Here is a 19,758-nt window from a genome sequence, read left to right as displayed (position 1 = left end):
GATTGACCAAGAGGGAGAACTTAATGTTTCAAGTGTCCTCCTTTAACACTGACCTGGTTTGACAGCCCATCATGAGTTAATTTACCCTCGAGAAGCTGTGGTGTGCACCAACCACCATTAGGAATATGCAAGTCCCGACTGGGGATTGCCATAGCTTGTCCTTCGTGTGAACCTGGCCAGCGGGGGTTATTTGAGGGTTTAACAGCTCTCGCATAACCCACAGTCTGTTTTAGGGTAATGCAAGGGTTGTTTAACCCTCAAATAACCCCATTGGCTGGGCTCACATGACACAACAACATTCATAATGGCATGCACCGCATGCACCGCAGCTCCTTGGGGGTAAATTAACCCACAGTGGGTTGTCATATGGTGTGAACTGGCCCACTGTGGTTGAGTCTTTTGACCTCATTTTATGAGTGTGTGAAAAAGGCCCTCTTCACTTGGGCTGCTGGAAGCGGAATAGTGCAGTATCAAAGCCTTGCATTAAATAGAAGGGGGTGGGGGAGAAGATTCTGGTTTTTCAGATTTTTTGCTATTACCTGTGTGGGTTTTTCCCCCCATTGGTTGTTGTTTGGGAACTGAATGTAAGGCCTCTTCATAAGGTTTATGAAAAACCAAGATAGCCACACTAGTCTGTGAGTAAAAAATCCAGAATCCAGGAAGAAAACCCACAGTTGGGCAGTCCCTTTATTAAGACCAACCAGAATGCCACAAAATTTTGTGCAAGGTTTCGAGTTCTCCAGAACTCTTCATCCAGCATGGGGATGGGGCAAGAAAAAGAAAAGTCTGGTTTCTCTCCCCATCTCCTGACTCTTATGGCCATGGGGTCTGCAGTATAGACTCAGTTTCAAAATGGTGATTGCAGACTGAATGGTCATCTGGGTATTGCAGCTATCGGAGAACACCTAGCATTCTGGATCAAAGATTCAATGACTGACACCCCCCCCCCCCCCCCGGCCCTCCAGTTTCTGAAAACGAAGTCCTGCTGCAACTCAGATCCATCTCTTGCCCTGGCTGAGACACACAGGACCCTGCTCAGACAGAGAGCAGAAATAAAAAAGAAACATGACAGTCTTCATATTAGCAAAGCTGGAGATTAATCTCAGGTGGTGCACTAGATAAAAAAAAACCCAATTGTGCAGTATTACCTAGTGGTTGGAAGTTATGGAACCTTCAGGTGGTAGCGAATCATCTTCCTCTGGCCTAATTTTTTTTAACATTTCTGTTTCTTCCATCATCCCCTGCCTCTTATACCACCTAGCTTGGTGAACTTGAAAGCTTGCACAATCTTTTGTGGCATTTTGGTCGGTCCTAAAAAAGGTATCACCTGACTGGACTTCATGAGGTTTGAAACTGTAGCGCTAATCTGTGAAATAATGCAGTTGACTATTGTTTTTACAGCTCCTCGGTGTTTTTATTTACAGATGGCTGCCCTAGAAAAAGATTTGACAGAATTAAAATCCCCCTCAAAGGAAAATGTTGCAGATATCCTGGACTCGTATCATAAGAAGGTACATGGATTAGCTAATTGTGATAGCAGAGTTTGTAATGAAGAACTTTTATATAGCAAATTGAGTCTCTATAAATAAAAGTCTTCTCCACATTGTTAACTTCTTTTTTTGTGGGTCACAAGCTGGGCAGCCCTGCTCTGCATGCAGTAAGAATAACCCCGGGTTGTATATATATACGATTTCAGTTTCTTGTCTACGAATATATTAGTTTGAGACAAAACATCTAAGACACAACACCATCCGAACTTAATTTTTAAAAATCCATATATAACATTTATTTCTGACATACAGATTATTAAGAGTATGTTAAAGCAGATATAATCGATTAGAAAAGTCTATACCAGCAAGCATTTTCTGTTGTATTTTATATGCTGTGTGCTTCTTCGGCGCACACAGCATATAAAGTATGTCATAAGGAGGCTGTTCAAATAATTAATTGTAAGGGGTCTGATAGGGAATTCAGTGCTTTATTTATGCCAATACAGCAAGCTTTGTTTGCAGCACTTAAAGTTTCACTGAGGCTTTATGAGCAAATACGTCAGAATTGCATTTCTGGTATCTTTGGGTTTAAAAGTTTGAGATATTTTTCTGCTTAATCTAGGCAGTAGTGTCAAACACCATCCCAGTGTGCTTTCCAAGCAAATCAATAAATTACTGATGCCAAATATTATTTGCTGTTTTGTTTCTTGGTTGTTGTTTTCACGTGGGACACTTAATAGGATTTTTAGCTTTTCTATCGTCCGTGAAAAATACGTAAGGCTGCAGCCCTATACAGACATACCTGGAAGCAAATCCCATTGAAGCTCCTGGGGTAGCATCTACATCTAAGTAGACATATCTAGCACTGTACTGTAAGATGCTGTCTTTTGTTTAACCGATGTAAAAGTATGCAGTCTTTTGTGTTTCACATAATACCGCTCATTACTTTCCATAATGGAAAGGAAGGATGGCTAATTCTCAGCTCGGTGTTGTTTGAAATCTTACGTGCTGGCAGAAATTGGAACCCAGAAATGGTGTGTGTCTCTCTCACTCTTTGTCCAGTATGGCCACAGCTTTCTGTACTAAGGTTCTCTGATAAGCAGTCAGCACCAGTAATTAATAGAACAAATTTACCTCCATGGCAGTAAATTTTCAGCAAAAGACAGGAGGGAGGGTATTGTGATGTTCAAGCTGAGAGTAAATGGAGTGGAAGCTGTGCATGGGGAGCCGCCAGAATACAAATAACAGGCTTTAGTTTCTGTTTTGCAGCTTGAAGCTGTTGTAACGGAAACATATGTTTGTAGCTTAGCCTTGGCCCCTGCAGAGCCAGGAGGTTCAAGGCAGTTGTCATGAGCTACAATTCAAATGCTTCACATAACACAAAGCCTCTCTGCAGGCAGGGAATAGTCAACACTAGTCATCTGACTGACATCCCTTTCGATGGAGACGTGTATATAGTTGCTGCCCCACAATGTGTTACTACGAACAGATAGGAAGGTTCATTTGTAGGGTGGCTGGATGCAAGGGAGGACTGGCAGCTGACCCTTTAATAGTTAGAAGAAGGCATTTCAGCGGGTGCGGCTTTTATCGCAAACAGGTGCAGTCCTTTTGTTTGGGGCTTTTCTAACCCCTGTGTGCCAAGCTCCTCTTGCCAAAATTCCTCCTCTTACAGAACGTTTAAAGGGAAAGGAGCCCCAGTACAGATATATATCTTATTCTGCTGTTACATAGGGCTCCCAGAGGGCTCCCATCCAAGGCACTGATCCAGCCCCATACCCACTTACCTTCAGCAGTGCTTCAGCCTCATATACTCACTGACCCAGTATTGGGCCCAGCCAGGTCACTTTTTACATTTGGCTGTCCTATTCATTCGTGTGCTGCTCTGACACTGCACACTGTATGTAAAAAAAAAAAAAAGGTTTTTTTTAGAAGCATGAAGAACTCTGCTTATGTTCCATCTGTTATAAAAACGGAACAGAAGTGGAACCTATGGATGAAATAGAATTGTAAAAGCCAACAGAACGTCATCTATCACTGGAGTGGTTTCCTACCCCCACCATCCGCTCTGGTGGGTTTTGGACCCCACTGAAGCGGATTTTGGAGGCTCACAGGCGGAGCAGAGGATGGGAGAGGTCTGTTGCACACACAGGAGTCCAGTGTTGATTGCAGCTGTACGTTTCAAAGAAGCCCTTGAATTATTTTTAAAAACCAGTTACAATAATGAGCCCACTGAATGGCCAGGCAGTATCTGATGATGCAGCACTGTAGGAACTTAAGCAGTTCAGAAGATCAGAAATTTGGATAGGAGACCACTGGGAGCCCCCTGTAGAATCAAAACTGAAGTATAATGTGTGTGTGTTTAAACCCAGTTAGGACAGGCGTAATAAGATTAGAAAAGTAATTTGATGATTGAGTTGAGAATAATAATTCCATTTGTTTTTTAAATAAAACACAAGCATAGTAACTGCTTTTTTACCATTTGGAGTATGGAAATGAAAGGTTTTTGGTTTACTTTACTTTTTGTAATAGTGCAAACCTGATCAAGAGAAAGAGTTCATACTTGGCGAACACATGGACAAGATTAACAGGTACTTGTCAACTGTTCATGTTTTGCAAGCAGAAATGGATTATGGGAAAGATGCTTGCAAAAAATATTTATCTGGTTGTCCTGGTTTGATTCAATGGCATCTGAATTACTGTGGTTCCTCATTAGAGCCGAATGCCTTCGGATGGCAACCAGCTCATCTCTTTAGATATGGGTCTGCTGGCATCATGTGTAGAGTGGGTGCTGTTCAAAGAGCAAAAGGGTTGTGTTCGTTGGATGTGTGTAGTGAACCCTTTCCCAGTGTACTACTTTTCCTCTGCAATTTTTTCCCTGAGGTTGTTTTTCCTCCAGCTGGGCTCCAATGTGGAAGTGAATTTGGGTGGGGGCCCTGAGAGAGAGAATTCAGTGCCCCTGCCTACATGCACTTTAAACTGTATCCCCCCACACACACACACATTTTACACGATTGAGTTAGAACAACATTCAGTGTCCAAAGTGAGAGGAAAAAGGAAGTGGGATGGTTTTAAAGTGGGAGAAGAAGGAAGAGGGATGATTAAGCCAGACCCAATTATGTCCACCTGAAAAGAAGTGGGGTAGTTACAGGTGTGTCTGAAGCAATGTGGAATGGCATCCCACCCCACTTTGAGCAAAGCTTACATTGAACTTCTTGGGTCTGCTCTGCTGCCATTCATATGTAGGCCTTATTTTCTCATTGTTCATATCTTTTTCACTAAATGTTCTACAATACACTACGATAGGAAATTTTTTGTTAGAAACAGGATTTTGCAGAAGACTATAGAATAGTATGCTGGCTGAATTGTTTAAATTGTAGTGGTTAGTTGAACAGGACCTTACAGAAAAATGCTGGCTTACTACTGGTGCTCTAGCAATCTTTTTAATGATTAATGGGCAGAAATGGTGTGATCTATTATAGTAGTAACCATTGCTTGCCTAAATAATAACTGTCCTATAGAAAAACTTCGCTGCCCGTGAGAATTTTTTAAAAAACAAATGTCTGATAATCACTTTGGTCATTTTAAGCATTGATACTGTGGTAGTCAATACTAAAACCTGATGTGCCAACAAATTATTTTTTAAGATGAGAAAACACTATTTCCTGTGTAAGTGGAGAACGTTGCAATATGGTTGTGATATGGTGGCTTCTTTGGCAAAGATATTGGCACAAACATTTAAGGACTGTAGTTTAATCCTTTTAGAGACTTTCAAACTTGAAAATTTTACTCAGGTCAACTCATGATAGGGTCAAAAGTTTCACATTTTGCCTGGTGTTACTTTACTGTTAATTTCAGTTTAACATATACACATGTATACTACTTCCTTGGCGTGTGTATGTAGTATACACACTACATCCATACCTTGCAATATAATAAATATCATATGGAGATAGCTTTAGTTACCCAACCTTAGGAATACAGTATTTTCAAGTCACTTTTCTCTCTCAGTTATGCCTCTTCTTGACTGATATGCGACACATTTTCTGTTTTTAGTCTGTTTTCAGCAAACAGCATGGAAGAAATCGTTCAAAAATTGAACAAGGATGGCTCTCCTTTTGCACTTCATCAACTAAAGGTGATGTTGTATTAGCTGTTTTTGCTATTTTAGGGAAGCATATCTCAAACCACCTCAAATGCCATTTATAGGCCTGCCACACTACCTACAGGGTCAGTAAATGTGGCATTAGACAAATCACCATGTCTCTAGCTATTTCCCCCTTTATAGGAAAATGGGAATAACGGTAGCCTACCTGACAGCTGTGTAGTAAATGGGGACAGGGAGGGGACACACGTTCAACAGATCCAACAGGAAATCAAGGAGTTTCTCCTTTAGTTAAACCTGTGACCATATCTACTTCTTTTCTCTGGGGCATGCTAGTTTATTCCAGATCCATTGGCTTGGATCCAGTTAAACCATGCAATTAGTGCTGTGTGCCAAAGGCTTAAATTTGCAGTTCTCCTACAGCCCCTACACCATCTCCCACAGTATTCTGAAGGGTCTCCCAACCCTCTGGAGCAGATTTTCGTGGGGGCTCAGGGAGCTGTAGAAAGATGGGGGAATTCTTAAAAAAAACAAAACTCCTTCCCCCACTTCCGTTTATGGAAACCTCAGCTGAATCAAAGAGTGTTCCGTGAACAGAAGGGTGGCATCAGATATAACCCCTTAATTTTTAATATTTCAATTATAAAGTTTTTTTTTAAAAAAAGATCTATTGTGAGAGTTACAGTTGCTAAGATCATAATGGTCAGGTTTTGTATTATATCAGCTTTGACCAATGTATGCTGTACATAAAACCAAACAGAAGTAGTGCACATTTAGCTGAAAATATGTTGACGAGATGTTGAACTGTTCATGTTTATTGAGTCAAAGATGTATTTGAATAAATGTATTTGTTTCAGTCTGGCTCCTGGATCAAGGGTGTTTCAATATAGTTGAAGAGCTTAAACCTAAATATGAACACGAGAGAGACCTGTTTAGAGGGACTTGTGCATCCTTAACTGAAAAAAAGAGTACTTTCTTAAAGCACTGCCATGATCATTTGAATAAATGTCTTTTTATTGACAATATATATTCAAAATGTAAGATGTGTGTGGTCCTCAGAGGTGTGAAATCGTTTGTCTTGAATCACGCAGCTCGATGGCAGCAGGGGCAAAAGCACTTTGGATTAAGATTTGCTGTGTTAGAAAAAGTGGCCTGTTAACTATGGCTTATCTTAACTATCAGAACTGGCTTTGTTCACAGCATTTGAAGAGGGGCACAACTAAATGGTGTTTTTAATGGATGCAATGATTGAAGACTGAGCAGCTAAACAGTTGTCCCCTGCACACACCTGCCTGAAATAGTAATGTTGTTCTGTATATGTGCCCCAGGTTATATCCAAGTATGAATTGAGCAATTATTAATATATTGCTGCTGCTTGCTTATTCTTGTTCTTTTGTCTCTGCCTTCAGTAGTTTCACACTGCAGTGGCTGATAAGAAAATACTGAAAGCAACTTGCAACAGATTTCATTGATAGAACAAAACAAACTCCCACACGTACATGCACAGCCCAGCAGTCCCTGGCCAATGGATTTGGCCTTAAGTGTCCTTCCTCTCGCTTCTGCCATCTTAGGGCAATTGGCACTTGGAGCAGAGTGCTCTTTCTGGCAGGGAGGTAGAACTGCAAACTCCTTGCAGCACCTCCATCCCTGGCTGATGGATGAGCCCAGGGTGGTCTTTCCATTGCCATCATGTTTTTCATGGGAGGGAGGGAAGGGGGGGTGCAACCTCCCAGTGGCCCTTAGTTCTCTGGCTGATGAATGGGATTGGTGTGCACCTCCCTTGACTTACAGTATGTCTCTGTGTTGTATTTACAGTGGACGGAACTGATTTGAGTTCTGTGTCATATTGTACATTCTGCTACTGAAAAGACAAACATATCCTGGGTTCCATTTAGGTTATGGAGATTTTGGTCTTCAGTTAACTAACATATTGGTCCAACTTGATTCTAAAAGTAACTCTTTACTCTAGAAAAGCCTGGGGTTTGATCTGGCGTAATCAGGGCAAATACAGAAACTTGACAGACTTTAGCGGATGCTAATTAATTCAGAATACTATACCTTTACATCCTCATCTAGACAGAGCCATGTAGCTTGTAAGCTGAAGTCTTATTTATTGCTCATTTAATTAAATCGGTGCCTTTCTGCCTCTTAGGAAAAGGAAGTGAGGTGGTTTACACACTTTAGGTTTTGTTAAAACATAGGTTCTGGAACCAGAGGTCCCAAAGGACCATCTCTCCCTACTTCCCTCCAGGAAAAGAAAAAAGCCAGTAGAATAAGTGCATGTTCATGTTTGTGTGTTCTCGTTCTCTCTTTCTCTCTCGTGCGCATGCACATGCACCTGCTTTTGTTGATCTAAACAACCACACTTTTGCACAAACAAGAGTATGTCAATAGTTGGGGCTTGCAGAAATAACACAATTCCTCCCCTGGCCTTTATCACTAGTAACTATAATAGGTAACAGAATGTATACATTTCTCCATGTCTTTGCAATAAAAGCCAGTTGGATATCGACCAGGCAAAAAAGAGGTTTTAGATGAAAAGTACAGTATCATTTATCATTGGTAGGCACTTGACCTCACGTCTAGTGGAGGACATTCACCCATGCATCACTGGCTGGATCAGGAATCGTGGGTGTAAAACTGATGTGTGTAGAAATGTGCATTCATGTGTAGAGACCATCTATCTGTATTTGAATATGCATTCCCATGTTCCAACTTTGTTGTTGTTCAGTCATTAAGTCATGTCCGACTCTTCGTGACCGCATGGACCATAGCATGCCAGGCCTTCCAGTCCTCCGCTCTCTCCCGGAGTGTGCTCAAGTTCATATTCATGGCATCGGTGATGCTATCTAGCCATCTCATCCTCTGCCGTCCCCTTCTCCTTTTGCCTTCAGTCTTTCCCAGCATCAGGGTCTTTTCCAGGGAGTTTTCTCTTTGCATTAGGTAGCCAAAATATTGGAGCTTCAGCTTCAGTAGCTGTCCTTCCAATGAGCACTCAGGGTTGATTTCCTTTAGGACTGACTGCTTTGACCTCCTTATGTAAATATCTTTTTAAAACAATGATCAGAGTTGGTATAGTGTGTGACTAATTTAAAAACTAGACGCAAAGTTGAACTTCCTTGAAATTATTATGAAATAAGAGCTCTCATTTTATGTTGAACATTTGTGGGGAAAGCTCTGGTGAGGCCTATATACAAGACCCTGTAAATATTTGGAATGAAAAAGCTTAAAGCAGGTGTCTCCAAACTTTTTGGTTCAATGGGAACATTTGGAATTTTGAGAGTGCCATGGATGCTCTCACAAAATGGCTGACTTGGGAGGTTTGCCAATTTACAAAATGGCTGCTGTGGCGGGAGCGTCAGTCATAAAACACCCATTTCCCAGAACTGGTGAGACTAAAAGAAAAATAGCTTGGCCAAAACCTAAGTATAAGCCAGAGGTGGGCTCTGAGTTTCAAAACACAGAACCACTCTTTGGAACCCATAGTTTTCTGTTCCAACACCCATTTCACAGAGGGCGAACTGATGAGGCTCAGAGACAAGTAACTTCACCAAGAAACAGAGTACAAGGCAGAGGTGGGACTGAGCCCCAAATGCCAAATTACATATTTGCCCCCCACAAAGCACAACAAAAAAAACATTTCATAGAAGGCAAATTGCAGATACTTGGAGAAACATACAGGCAAAACACCTCCCCCCCCCCCAGCAAAACAGACACAGATGGCACAGGCAAACACTCCCCCCATTCACCTCCCACCTCCCTGCAGCCTGACAGGACACTTCCTACCACCCCGAGCTTACCTTTTTTTTCCCCCTGGGCATGCTGGGCTGCAGCCACGAATCAGATTTATTTTCTAAGAATAAAGATGGTGCTGGAGGCCAGCACTTCATTTTGCAGCATGCCAACCTCCCAGTTAAAAAAAAAAAAAGCTTTAATTAAAGTATCTTCAAAATTAAAATCAGAAGGGGCAGGAAACTTGGTGGGCACCACGAGAGATATCTGCAGCAAACTAGTGTCCACAGATACTATGCTGAAGACCACAGGCTTGAAGCGTCAAGCATTCATGTGGCTTTTAGCATCTGGGCGAACAATAAGCAAACAGCTTTCAAAGTCTGAGCTAACTTTAAACATATAGTTGAGGGCTTTTTAAAATCTCCGTAGCTGTCGGGGACTTGGTGTTTTTTTGGCTGGCTGTCTAGAATGTCACAAAATTAACTGTTTGAATTTATACTTGAATCACATTGAATTGGATCTGGACTTAATCATGTTTAGAGTACACCCTTGAAGCCTGTGGGACTTAAAGCTAGTCATGAGTAACTTGTCCCATTGATTTCATTGGAGGGATTCTAAGCATGACTAAGCCTGGATTCAACCCATTTTGTTTTGAACCATTAAAAAACTGAGAACATATTTTATTGGGGAATTCCATTTAAAAGCAGCTAATATAATCACCAGTAAGAAAAATAAAAACAATTAATGAGTCACCACACAGTAGGAGATAGGAGTAACCCATCAAGAGGTTTCACTCAAAATTTCCAAAGGCCCTGTGAATTTAAAAACAAACAAAAAAAACTTAAAGAACCACAGTAAGATAGCAGGGATGAGGCTGTCTGGGTGTATGACCTCATTCTGTCCTGGTTTCTGCAAAATGTCACCTTAGGTTGGGTTACAGGCCACTATTTGCTTCTTAGTGGCCATTTTAAAATCTGCTGTGGATGAGTGCAGCCATGTGATCATTCCTAGCATCCAGCCACATGGAGAGTTGGCTTTTACCCCATACTCCACAACAGATTTGATCAACCCTATCCACTGCATGGTTGGATATGACAGATGATTATCTCTCCCCCCCCCCCCATGTAGTTTTAAGTTGCTGTGCAGTGAATGTCACATGGATAAAATGGAATATAGATTGTCATTACCCAGGCCTTCTGATTTTAGGCTCCTTGGCAGCCCATAATACATTCTGTTTATAGTCTGTTCAGACTTGAATTTGGTTGTTTGGCAATAAGAAAAAAAATGTCATAGTTGATATTTTGGACTGGAAAATGCAAAGCTGAGTTTTTGACCTTAAGTGTGGACACATGTTTGTGGATAGAGGCCAGCATGGTGTCATTACTGGATACGTTTGCAAAGATCTGCCAGTTTGGAGGCTTTCATATTTCCAAGAGTCACATTTCCCCACTGCAGCATTTACCCATGAGTGGGTGATAGTGGTCACTTCAAGCTAGCCCTCTGTTATTCACTGTAGCTTTGTACAATGATTTTCCTAGCTTTCATCTTTCAGTTAATAAAACACTGTAAACAGGAGAAATGGATGGTTAGTCAAGCTGCCATTTCCAGGAGGATCCCTTAATCTGGGGCAACTTCAGTTCCAGCCCTCCCTTGAAAGCACAGCTGTTCATCTGTCATTAAGCCTGATGCCTCTTTCCTCCATGAGAAGGGAGGTGGGAAACACAGTTTCTCAAAGCACTAAGTGTTGTGATTCAATGCTTCTTGTTTCTCTGGAGAGCTGTTAGCACACAGCATTTTCTGAGAGTGTCTGCTTGGTGTTGAGCTTTTTGAATGCCTCTTGAATGCTGCCTCTTGCCAGAATTCAAGCCCACCTTGCATTAAGCGGAATGTATCTAGAAGGAGAGCTGCAGCGGGCAAGCTAATCTCACTTGAAAGACATAATCTCACTTGAAAGACACGTTCTCCCTTGTTAGCATCTCATCTCTTTCACACTACTAATTGGCCAATTCCTCCTCCACTCTTTGTTCAGTTTACTGGTCCAGATTGTCACCTCCGTTTTGGCACAATATAATTATTAATAGAAAGAATCAGTGACTCACTTCTGAATGCGGCACCCACTATCCATACTCTTCTGTCATTCCTTTTTAGCATTTGTCTCCCACATGGCAACCATTAGAGCCCCTACATTTTCAGCCTTATTGGGATTCCTCATACAGATCACCAATACAGGAAGTTTTCTAACTTGTTAATCTATCAGGGTTATCTGGCCCTGGTAAATAGTATGGATTTTACATGCCAGTATGTTTGAAACAGGAATAGATCCTCTAGCTTAGTTTTTAGTCTGAAAAGACTAGAGATGGGTGAGCCCCCCTGGCTAACACTTGATTGGCTCAGAAGTGAGGCAAGCTCTCTTCTCCCCGCCCCCCCAAGTGGGAAACAGCTTGGCTAAATTTCTGAGTCAATCATCCCCTGCAGGGGATTCTCTTGTCCCAAGGGCAGTCCATGGAATACCCTTCTTAGTGGCTACCACAGGGAGAATTCCAGAGGCTGCAGCCTCCAAAGCAACTGGGGTTGGGTGGGAAAACAATAACCCACTGCTGAGGACTTTCTTGCCCCCAGGAACTTCAGTGGTGAGTCGCTGTTTGCCCTTGAGCAGTTTTTTTTTCAGAACATGTATGCGGTGGGTGGGGGGCAAGGGATTCTCTGACCCGGAGAATTTGGGAACTTTTAATGCTTACCTCTCCTCCTGAGGCAACCAACACTGAGCCCTCGAAGCTCATTTCCAGGCTGAAGTTTGGTGAATGTCACCAGCGTCTCTAAGACTCTTGGGGACACTGCATATATGCATTGCTTGTGTGTGCGTATATGCAGTATTCTATTTCTTGCCAGTTTCCTTCATCCCTTGCTATGTGTAGGCTTTAGAGTTCTGCTGAACTCTAGTCACTTTCACTCTGGCCAGTGCTTAATAGCTACCTCACTTTACCTCTTGGTTCAACAGGCAAGGGACAAGATGCAATATATTCAGTTGGTTCAGAATGTGGCAGCTTAGCTGCTAACTGGTGCACGGTATTGGGACCATACTACACCTGTCCTGGAAGACTTGCACTGGTTGCCAATTGCTTTCAGTGCACAATTCCAGGTGTTGGTCTTAAGAGTCCTAAGCAGCTTAGGGCTGGACTACCTAAGGGACCACCTGTCTTGCTATGAACCTGCCTGGATATTAAGATCTTCAGGAGAGGCTGTTTTGAGAGCATTGTTAACTGCAGAGGCTTGTTTGTTGGGTATGTGTGAAAGGGCTTTCTGCTGTGTTGCCCCCACTCTCTAGGCTTTTAGAAAGGGTGTGAAGATGTATCTTTTCAATTTAGTCTTTTAAAATATGTAGTTTTTATGTTTTAACATTCTCATTTTTATTGTTTTAAGGTTTTATTGTTTTACATTGCTTTGATGCCTGTTCTGCAGATAAGGTGGTATATAAATATTAATATTTATCAAATAAATATGTCTAGATGTTCATGCTTTGTAATTGACCAAAGTTTGGATTATTATGCTAAAACTGACAAACATGTACAACTTCTGGAAATTCCTAGTTGGAAATAGAATAGAGCCGCAAATTAAGCCCTTTTGGTGGACCCGGGTTGTAGAGAAAGATAAAGGAACTGGGACGTTAAAGAGAGGTTGAAGATAGATGCTATTAACAAGGTTTTTTTCTTTTTGCAGAGCAGTGTTTGTTCTTTCCGTGTCTGTGCTATTAAGCCAGCTGGTAGTGATTCATGTATACTAAACCAGAGGCATAAGAGTTTGTGCTGTGTATACTCACAGGATCTGTCCAGCAGCTGGGAGTTAGCAGATGTAAGAGCCCAGGCAAAATGGGTCACTGTTTTTATCAGCTGACATCTGGAAAGAGAGAGAGAGAGGGCAAGAGATCTGAGTGATCAGGAGCCAGAAACATTGCTTATGCTGATGGTTGGAAATCTGCCATTTGCCCCTGTGGGTTAGGATTCTCGTAATATTCCCACTGAAAGCAACAGCAATCCTAATATCCCTGCTGAAAACAACAGCAGTCTCACCATCTGCTGATTCCCATGGTGTCAGCGAAGTATCCCTAGCAATGCTGAGTATCATTCATAGTCCAGCCGTATCTTTCAAGCTCTTTTTTGTTTTTTACATTCTATTAAAACTAGCATGTATATTCTCTGGAAGTCCCCTTCCTTGGGATCAAGAGGCAGGAAGTTGAAGTTTACCATATCTGGGAAAGGAGACTCCTTACTCCCACTTCATTCCTGCCTCAACTAGGAAGCAAGTGTAAGCAGCACGTCACTCCTTTGCTTTCACCATAGTCAAAATACCTTGTTAGTTTACTTAAATTAACTTTCTCTCTCTTCATTTTCTCTGTTTTCCTTATTCCCTTCCTTCCTTAATGTAAGCAGGGGAGTTAGGGAGAATATGCCTCAAAGCAGCTCCAATCAACTGAGGCAAAGGCTGGGAGGAAGAAGCAGAGCTTACCTCCAAGGCACAACTCCCAACTCCTCTCCTCTGAGAATGTTAAGGAGAGGCCACCCGTTGTTGCTCTATGCCATGGCTGCCTTCAGGACGCATCCACACACCTCTCCTGCCTTCTGTCGTAGTCAACTGGTGGGGGGAGGCGGGAAGAGTGCAGTAAATCCATTGTCTTACCTGCAAGCCTGGGTCCAAAGAGGTGAAGGTTTCTAAAGCTACACTAGCTGGGTAAATTAAGAAGTGTATTAGTTTGGCTTATCAAGTGTCAGGGAAAGGAGGTCCTATGAGAATTACTGCCCGTTCTGTCAGAAGTTGTAGTGCTTCAGTAGCCTTTTGAGGTCATTCTTCTGATCTGTTCGGCTGTTTCCTGGAAGAGTGTTAATTCCTTCAGTAAACATGCAAGATTGACTTTTGGTTGTTGGCCAAAGCTGCCTGTGGTTGTAGAGTTCTCCAGGGTTTTTTGGACAGTTAGGTCCACAGGTGGTCTGCGAGTCAATTTAGCCCTCTCTTCAGTCTTAGCCCTTTCTTATGTAGGTCATACATCCAGAATGTTCCTTGGCCATATCCAGAGAAGAGGCAATGTTTAAATGGGAGAACCTCCTTTTTTAGTATGAGCAAAAAGGGTTCCTGGATAGGTATCTTGGTCTGCTAAAGTTCTATGTTCTAAGTTAGGGGCAGGCAACTTAGTTCATTCCAGATGGTTTGAACTATGAGGCTTAACCAGCATGGCCAATGGTCAGGGATTGTGAGAGTTGTAGCCCAAAACAGCTGGAGGGCGCCAGGTTGCCGATCTCTGTTCTAAGTCTTTCCTATTCCAGATTGATAGGGAGCCCCCCGCCCTTGGTTAAGTTCAACTTCCCTGCTTCCTGGCCCCGAGGAAAGGAACTTCCCATTTCCAGAATGTTCCTCTGCTCATCCCCAGAAAGGATGTTCACCAATTGAAGTCATTTTTAAAATTTATTTATTTAAGATTATTTTTAGGCCACCTTTAAGAGTATAGCCTTATCTCCCTTTCTGCACAGTTTTAACAAACATCATGTTCCTTCTCCTTTCACAACTTAGACCAATAAAAGGTGTGATTTTCCTTTAGCAGTTTTTATTGATGATGTACTGGTGTTGGGGGGAGTGGGGGCGACAACTTGATTTATTAGGCTTTGTCATTGAAAAGTGGTCAGAAGTGCTGGCCATGTCATATGTCTGTAGAAAGTAGATAATATATGCTGAGATTCAAAGAGCTACGTTAGGTGTGCCCAGGGGGGCTTCTGACATTTTCCTTTGAATTGCAGAACTAGTTTTATGAGTCTTTGGCTCTAGGCCAGGGGTGTGAAGCATGTGCCTCTCCAGAAGTTGTTGGACTGCAACTCCTATCAGTTCTAGCTAGCATAGCCAGTGGTGAGGGATGATGGGACTTGTAGCCCAACAGCATCTAGAGGGAAATAAGATGCCCACACTTGATTTGATCTAGGCCTTAATACTTCTGGAAAGCTTTTCTTCCTAAGTGACACATCTCAGTAATTCTTTCAACAGCCCTGCAGTTTTTATGTATAATCTATATAAGGAGACATGAGACATTCTCAAGATTTCTTTCTAGAATCTGATTTCAGGATGCACTGCAGCTGTGTGACTCAAATGGCAGGCAAAGGCTGTAAAATGCACACCGTGCAAACTCCCCTTAGGGAAAATGCTCCATACTGCTCTTTTGTATATAAATCAGCATCATCTCTCCATTAACTTAAAAAGGATTATTCAAGAATCAGGTTCAGGTGTGCTGTATCTTATGGTACTTTGAAATGGCCTTTCTAATAATCTAATTCAGGGATGGGTACACTGGGGCTCTCTAGGTGTTTTGGCCTACAGTTCCCATTAGTCCTCACCATTGGCTATGCTAGCTAGTGCTGATGAGACTTGTAGGTCAGAAATCTGGAGGGCCCCAAATGGCCTGCCCCCAATCTATTCTCCCCCCCCCCCCCAATACACAGCAGTCAGGATTGGACTTAAATCCTGACTCTAAGAGTATGAATGGACCAAAATGCTTTAGATGAGGATAGGAGAAATCTTAGAAGTCTTTGAGAAGTATTCTGAAGGCAAAACCAATCTTCAGAAGTGCTGTCTCTATTCTGTTTTCTGGGGTGGGTGAGGTCGAGAAAGTCCAAGTATGATTACCCTTTCCATGAATGAAAAAGTTCTTATTCTAATGAAGGATCTTGAATCTTACTAGGATGTGTGTCTACTGTTATTTGCAGAGAGTTGATATAGAAATGCAGTCTTGTTTGGAACCTGTGATACAAAGTTCCTCATCTTTGGAAACAGAATATTCATGCAGGAAATGTTTTATCTTTCTCCACAGACAATAACTAAAATGTCTCCAACGTCTCTAAAGATGACCTTCAGGCAGCTTAGAGAAGGAACTTCCTTAACCCTGCAAGATGTTCTCATCATGGAGTACAGACTGAGCCAAGCATGCATGGTAAGAAGTTGTGCATATTCGCGCCTTTTGAGCCCTGTGCAATATATTAATTTTATCACTAGCTATGGTTCATAGGGCCAGCCATCAGGCTTCCTGGTTCATAATATTTGAGGCACTTCCTGTTTGTGCTGTTGTCCAGTTGTCTGAGCAATATAATGCTGCTGTGTAACGGAGCCAAATAGTATTTGTTTAGAGCTTATATGGGCAAGTGGCAGACTGCAGCTTAGTCCTTTGTTTCCAGGGAAGAGAGAGCTCAGAGTGTGCATCCCAGGTGCTTCTGGCCCCCACGGCACTGAAGAGTTAAAGGCATACAAATATTGGCTGAAGATCAAAGGAATATTTTATAAAATAATCTTAAAGAGGGGAGGCTGAGATTTGGATAGTAGGAGATGGCATACTTTCTCCTCCTCTCTGAAGGTGGTCAGTATTTGAGTTGAAAGCATGTGTAAAGTGCTCAATAGAGAATATTCAGTAGATTACCACAGGTGAGTTTGGGGTGTAGGAAACATTTAATAAAATGTCATTAACAACTATTAGTTTTTCATGTTAACTGGTAGTCTCATTTCCTCCATATATACATGTGCGCACATAGGTTATGACCACTAAAGTAGTTCCTATCTCGTTTCCCCACCAATTTCCCATCTCCTGCAGCAGTTGCTTTTTCTTTTGGCCAGCTGTCTCTGTACCGACCTGCAAGTCCACTGTCCTTTTTTTCAGTACCCCTTGATTTCTCCCTCTTCTTGTTGAGAGTGATTCTGCATGCAGGGCTGAATTAAACCAGTTTCATATTACTGTGGCAGAGTAGCTTGGGAAAGGTTGAGAGAATGAGGCTGTTGTGAGTGCCCATCCTTCCCCTAAGTTGCCAGGTATGCATAATGAGGAAGAGGAACAATGAAGCAAAAAAGTGAGCTCAGACCTGGATCCAGTCTAAACATTACACTTCTCACATTTGAAATGGGACAATAGCCATAATAATGTTGCCACGTGTGTAGTTGGTTGTGTTGTGATGATATTCTTAACCATTTTGTGATAATGGTGCAGCATTGGTGGATGTTTTTCCTCCCCAGCTGTGTAGATGAATCATTAACCCATTCTAAACAGAGTGTTTATCCTGACTTGATAGAGTGTGTCTAATACAGGGGTGGGCAACACGCAGGCTGCAGGTGGCCCCCGTTGCCCTCTGGTGCAGCCCCTGTGCCACCCTCCTCTATCTATCTATCTGCTCCCAAAATGGCATACATGGCAGCTGCAAGCGCTTAAAGGGCCAGATTTAGCTTGGAAACAAGCTAAATTTAACCACTGTAGTGCTCTGTAGCAGTACAGAGCGGGTTGCTGCCAAATTTCAGTGGCAAAATGGCAGTTTTTAAACCCCTCCCCCATTTTGGGGGGGTGCCCTGCAGACTGTGGCCTATGGAGGGGGGGGGAGAGGGGGCAAAAATGGCTCCCAAACCTCCTGAAGTTGTCCAGTGCTGCTCTATCACTACATGAAGAAGCATTTGCACAAACTGGATCAGGAACTGTAGGTGCAAATTAGATGCTCAGCAGAAGTACTCAATCCTGTCCATCTGTGCTGCATTGCTTCAGTAGATTTATGCTTCAGTAGGTCTGTGCTTGAATTTTGATACACAACTTCTCAGGATTTAAGTCATAGCAATTTAAAGTATATATCTTGCATAAATATCAATTTAAGAAAGAGGTAACAAGAAATGCAAATGCAAAGTCTAGCAGATGACACACTATCAGCTTTATGAAGCTCAGACACCCTCACAGAGTGAGACATTTTTCTTCCCACCAGCACTATCAAGTGCTAGATAGTCTATAGTCACACCCACACCAACACCCGAAGCAGCATTGTAAGAGCACGATGCAAACATTCCAGACACCATGGAGAATTCAGGAGAGGGATTCGTGAGGTGGATAACAGAAGATCCAACTACTTGGATAGATGTGACAAACATAAACACAACAATGAAAGCTAACTCACGTGGGTAATGCAACATCTACACTAGACCTAATTTTAATTGCTGGGGGTAAAAATTGGCTTTGGGACCATAATATAGGTGGAAAGGAACTATATCTCAAAAATGTGCTAGGAAGTTGCTGTATTATAATAAGTTCTTTTATCTTTCAGCGAGGCCATGACTTCTACGAAGGTGTCCGAGCAGGTAAAGTTGAAACAAGAGAGACCATTTCAAATTACTTAGTGGGTTTGCTTTAATCAACATAATGCTTTTATGTAGCTATTAGTAAAACAGCAGCAGCTCATTTGACATTGATTTGCAGGGCACAAACCTTTGCAACAAGGGTTACAAATGGCTAACAAATAGCCAGAGAGGAATAAGCCTGCTTCTTGACTTCTACAGCAATCCAAATGCCAGTCACCAGGTAGATTGGTGATTACATATGGGAATGCTCCTGTATGTTGAAAACAAACAAGGCAGGAGGAAAGCCAGACTAACACCCTTCCATCTGGTATTTCCACAGGTGGGAATTGTTTTTCTTTTTTGACATAGAAGAGCACTGCAGTATGCAATTTTATCACCAGTATTCCGAAGTAGTAAAATCCTAGGAGAGCTGTATGACATGACATGTTTTTTGAAGGTGCAGACTTTCCTTGTAAATTCAGCTGAAGGCCTAGCTTGGAATGTGGCTTTATATCCCCATTTAATACTTGATGTCCTTTTTTTTTTTTAACCTGTGAATGAATAGACATGCCCTTTGGAACTACATTATTTGACCACCATTTACCATCATCACCACAGAGCTGTGCCCTACTTGCGGCAGTGCATTCTGCAGTGGGACAGACATGAATGATGGGCAGAGATAACATACATTGATGGCGATATTGCCGAGCAGAGGCGGACAAATGGTAGAACAGCTGTTTGAGGGTTTATTTTCTTGGTCTTGTAGATCGAGAAAGTTGGTCAATCAGTTTAATAGCTGTGGATAAAGCAGAAATTTATTCGCAAATATTATTATGTTAAAGGATTAATAATAAAGGTGTTTCTAATACAACTGCTGTGCTTTTCAAACTACCTGTATATAACTTATTGCATAACCCATTATGATAGGGAGATGTGTTCATTGTTGAATTATCTCGCTGAAAAAATGACAAGCACTGCTGAGAGGATTCTTCAAGGAAGCAAGAGCCCTTGTTCAGAGCAGAGAGGAATACCAATAACAGTGGTTCTCAACTGGTGATGTGCAAGGTTATTAAAACCACCTAGGAGTCAGACAGAGGACAGAACCAGAATTACTTGGCATAGTGAGCTACATAGCCAAGTGAAGTGCTGACTGAGGAATAAACATTCAGAGCAGCTGTAAATAATCTTATTTCCTATTTTAAATAGCTTGATTCTTTTTTATCTAAAAAGGGAATACTACAAACCTGAGGTTGAATGTGTCAGCTCTAAGTGTCAATTGTCAATAGGGCAATACAGCTTCCACCCTGATTGTCCCCATCCTGTTCA

General features: G+C 42.0%; 1 protein-coding gene and 1 long non-coding RNA gene across 10 annotated transcripts in view; one reads left to right on the top strand and one right to left on the bottom strand.

Moving 5' to 3' along the window:
• LOC146358618 (uncharacterized) overlaps positions 1-19,758 on the bottom strand; it is a 179,900-nt gene that overhangs the window by 20,779 nt on the left and 139,363 nt on the right. For 3 of the 7 annotated variants that reach the window (XR_014785185.1, XR_014785187.1, XR_014785189.1), the window contains one exon: positions 18,481-19,228. This is a non-coding gene — a long non-coding RNA (uncharacterized LOC146358618). Of the gene's footprint in view, positions 1-13,045; positions 13,219-18,480; positions 19,229-19,758 lie in introns of those variants that run through there. The other 4 variants (XR_014785191.1, XR_014785198.1, XR_014785196.1 and 1 more) reach the window with 3 other exon arrangements.
• HIBCH (3-hydroxyisobutyryl-CoA hydrolase) overlaps positions 1-19,758 on the top strand; it is an 85,681-nt gene that overhangs the window by 59,509 nt on the left and 6,414 nt on the right. For all 3 annotated transcript variants that reach the window (XM_084816049.1, XM_084816068.1, XM_084816060.1), the window contains exons 9-13: positions 1,425-1,511; positions 4,020-4,078; positions 5,544-5,625; positions 16,169-16,288; positions 18,420-18,453. In XM_084816049.1, the coding sequence (XP_084672175.1) occupies positions 1,425-1,511; positions 4,020-4,078; positions 5,544-5,625; positions 16,169-16,288; positions 18,420-18,453 (382 nt within the window). The remainder of the gene's footprint in view (positions 1-1,424; positions 1,512-4,019; positions 4,079-5,543; positions 5,626-16,168; positions 16,289-18,419; positions 18,454-19,758) is intronic.

This window comes from Heloderma suspectum, chromosome 1 (genome assembly GCF_057233095.1).
Source record: "Heloderma suspectum isolate Gila_16-S chromosome 1, 16-S_ref, whole genome shotgun sequence".
Classification (NCBI taxonomy): domain Eukaryota; kingdom Metazoa; phylum Chordata; class Lepidosauria; order Squamata; family Helodermatidae; genus Heloderma; species Heloderma suspectum.
Note: the sequence above shows the minus strand (reverse complement) of the source record. Positions and strands in the feature narration are given on the sequence as shown.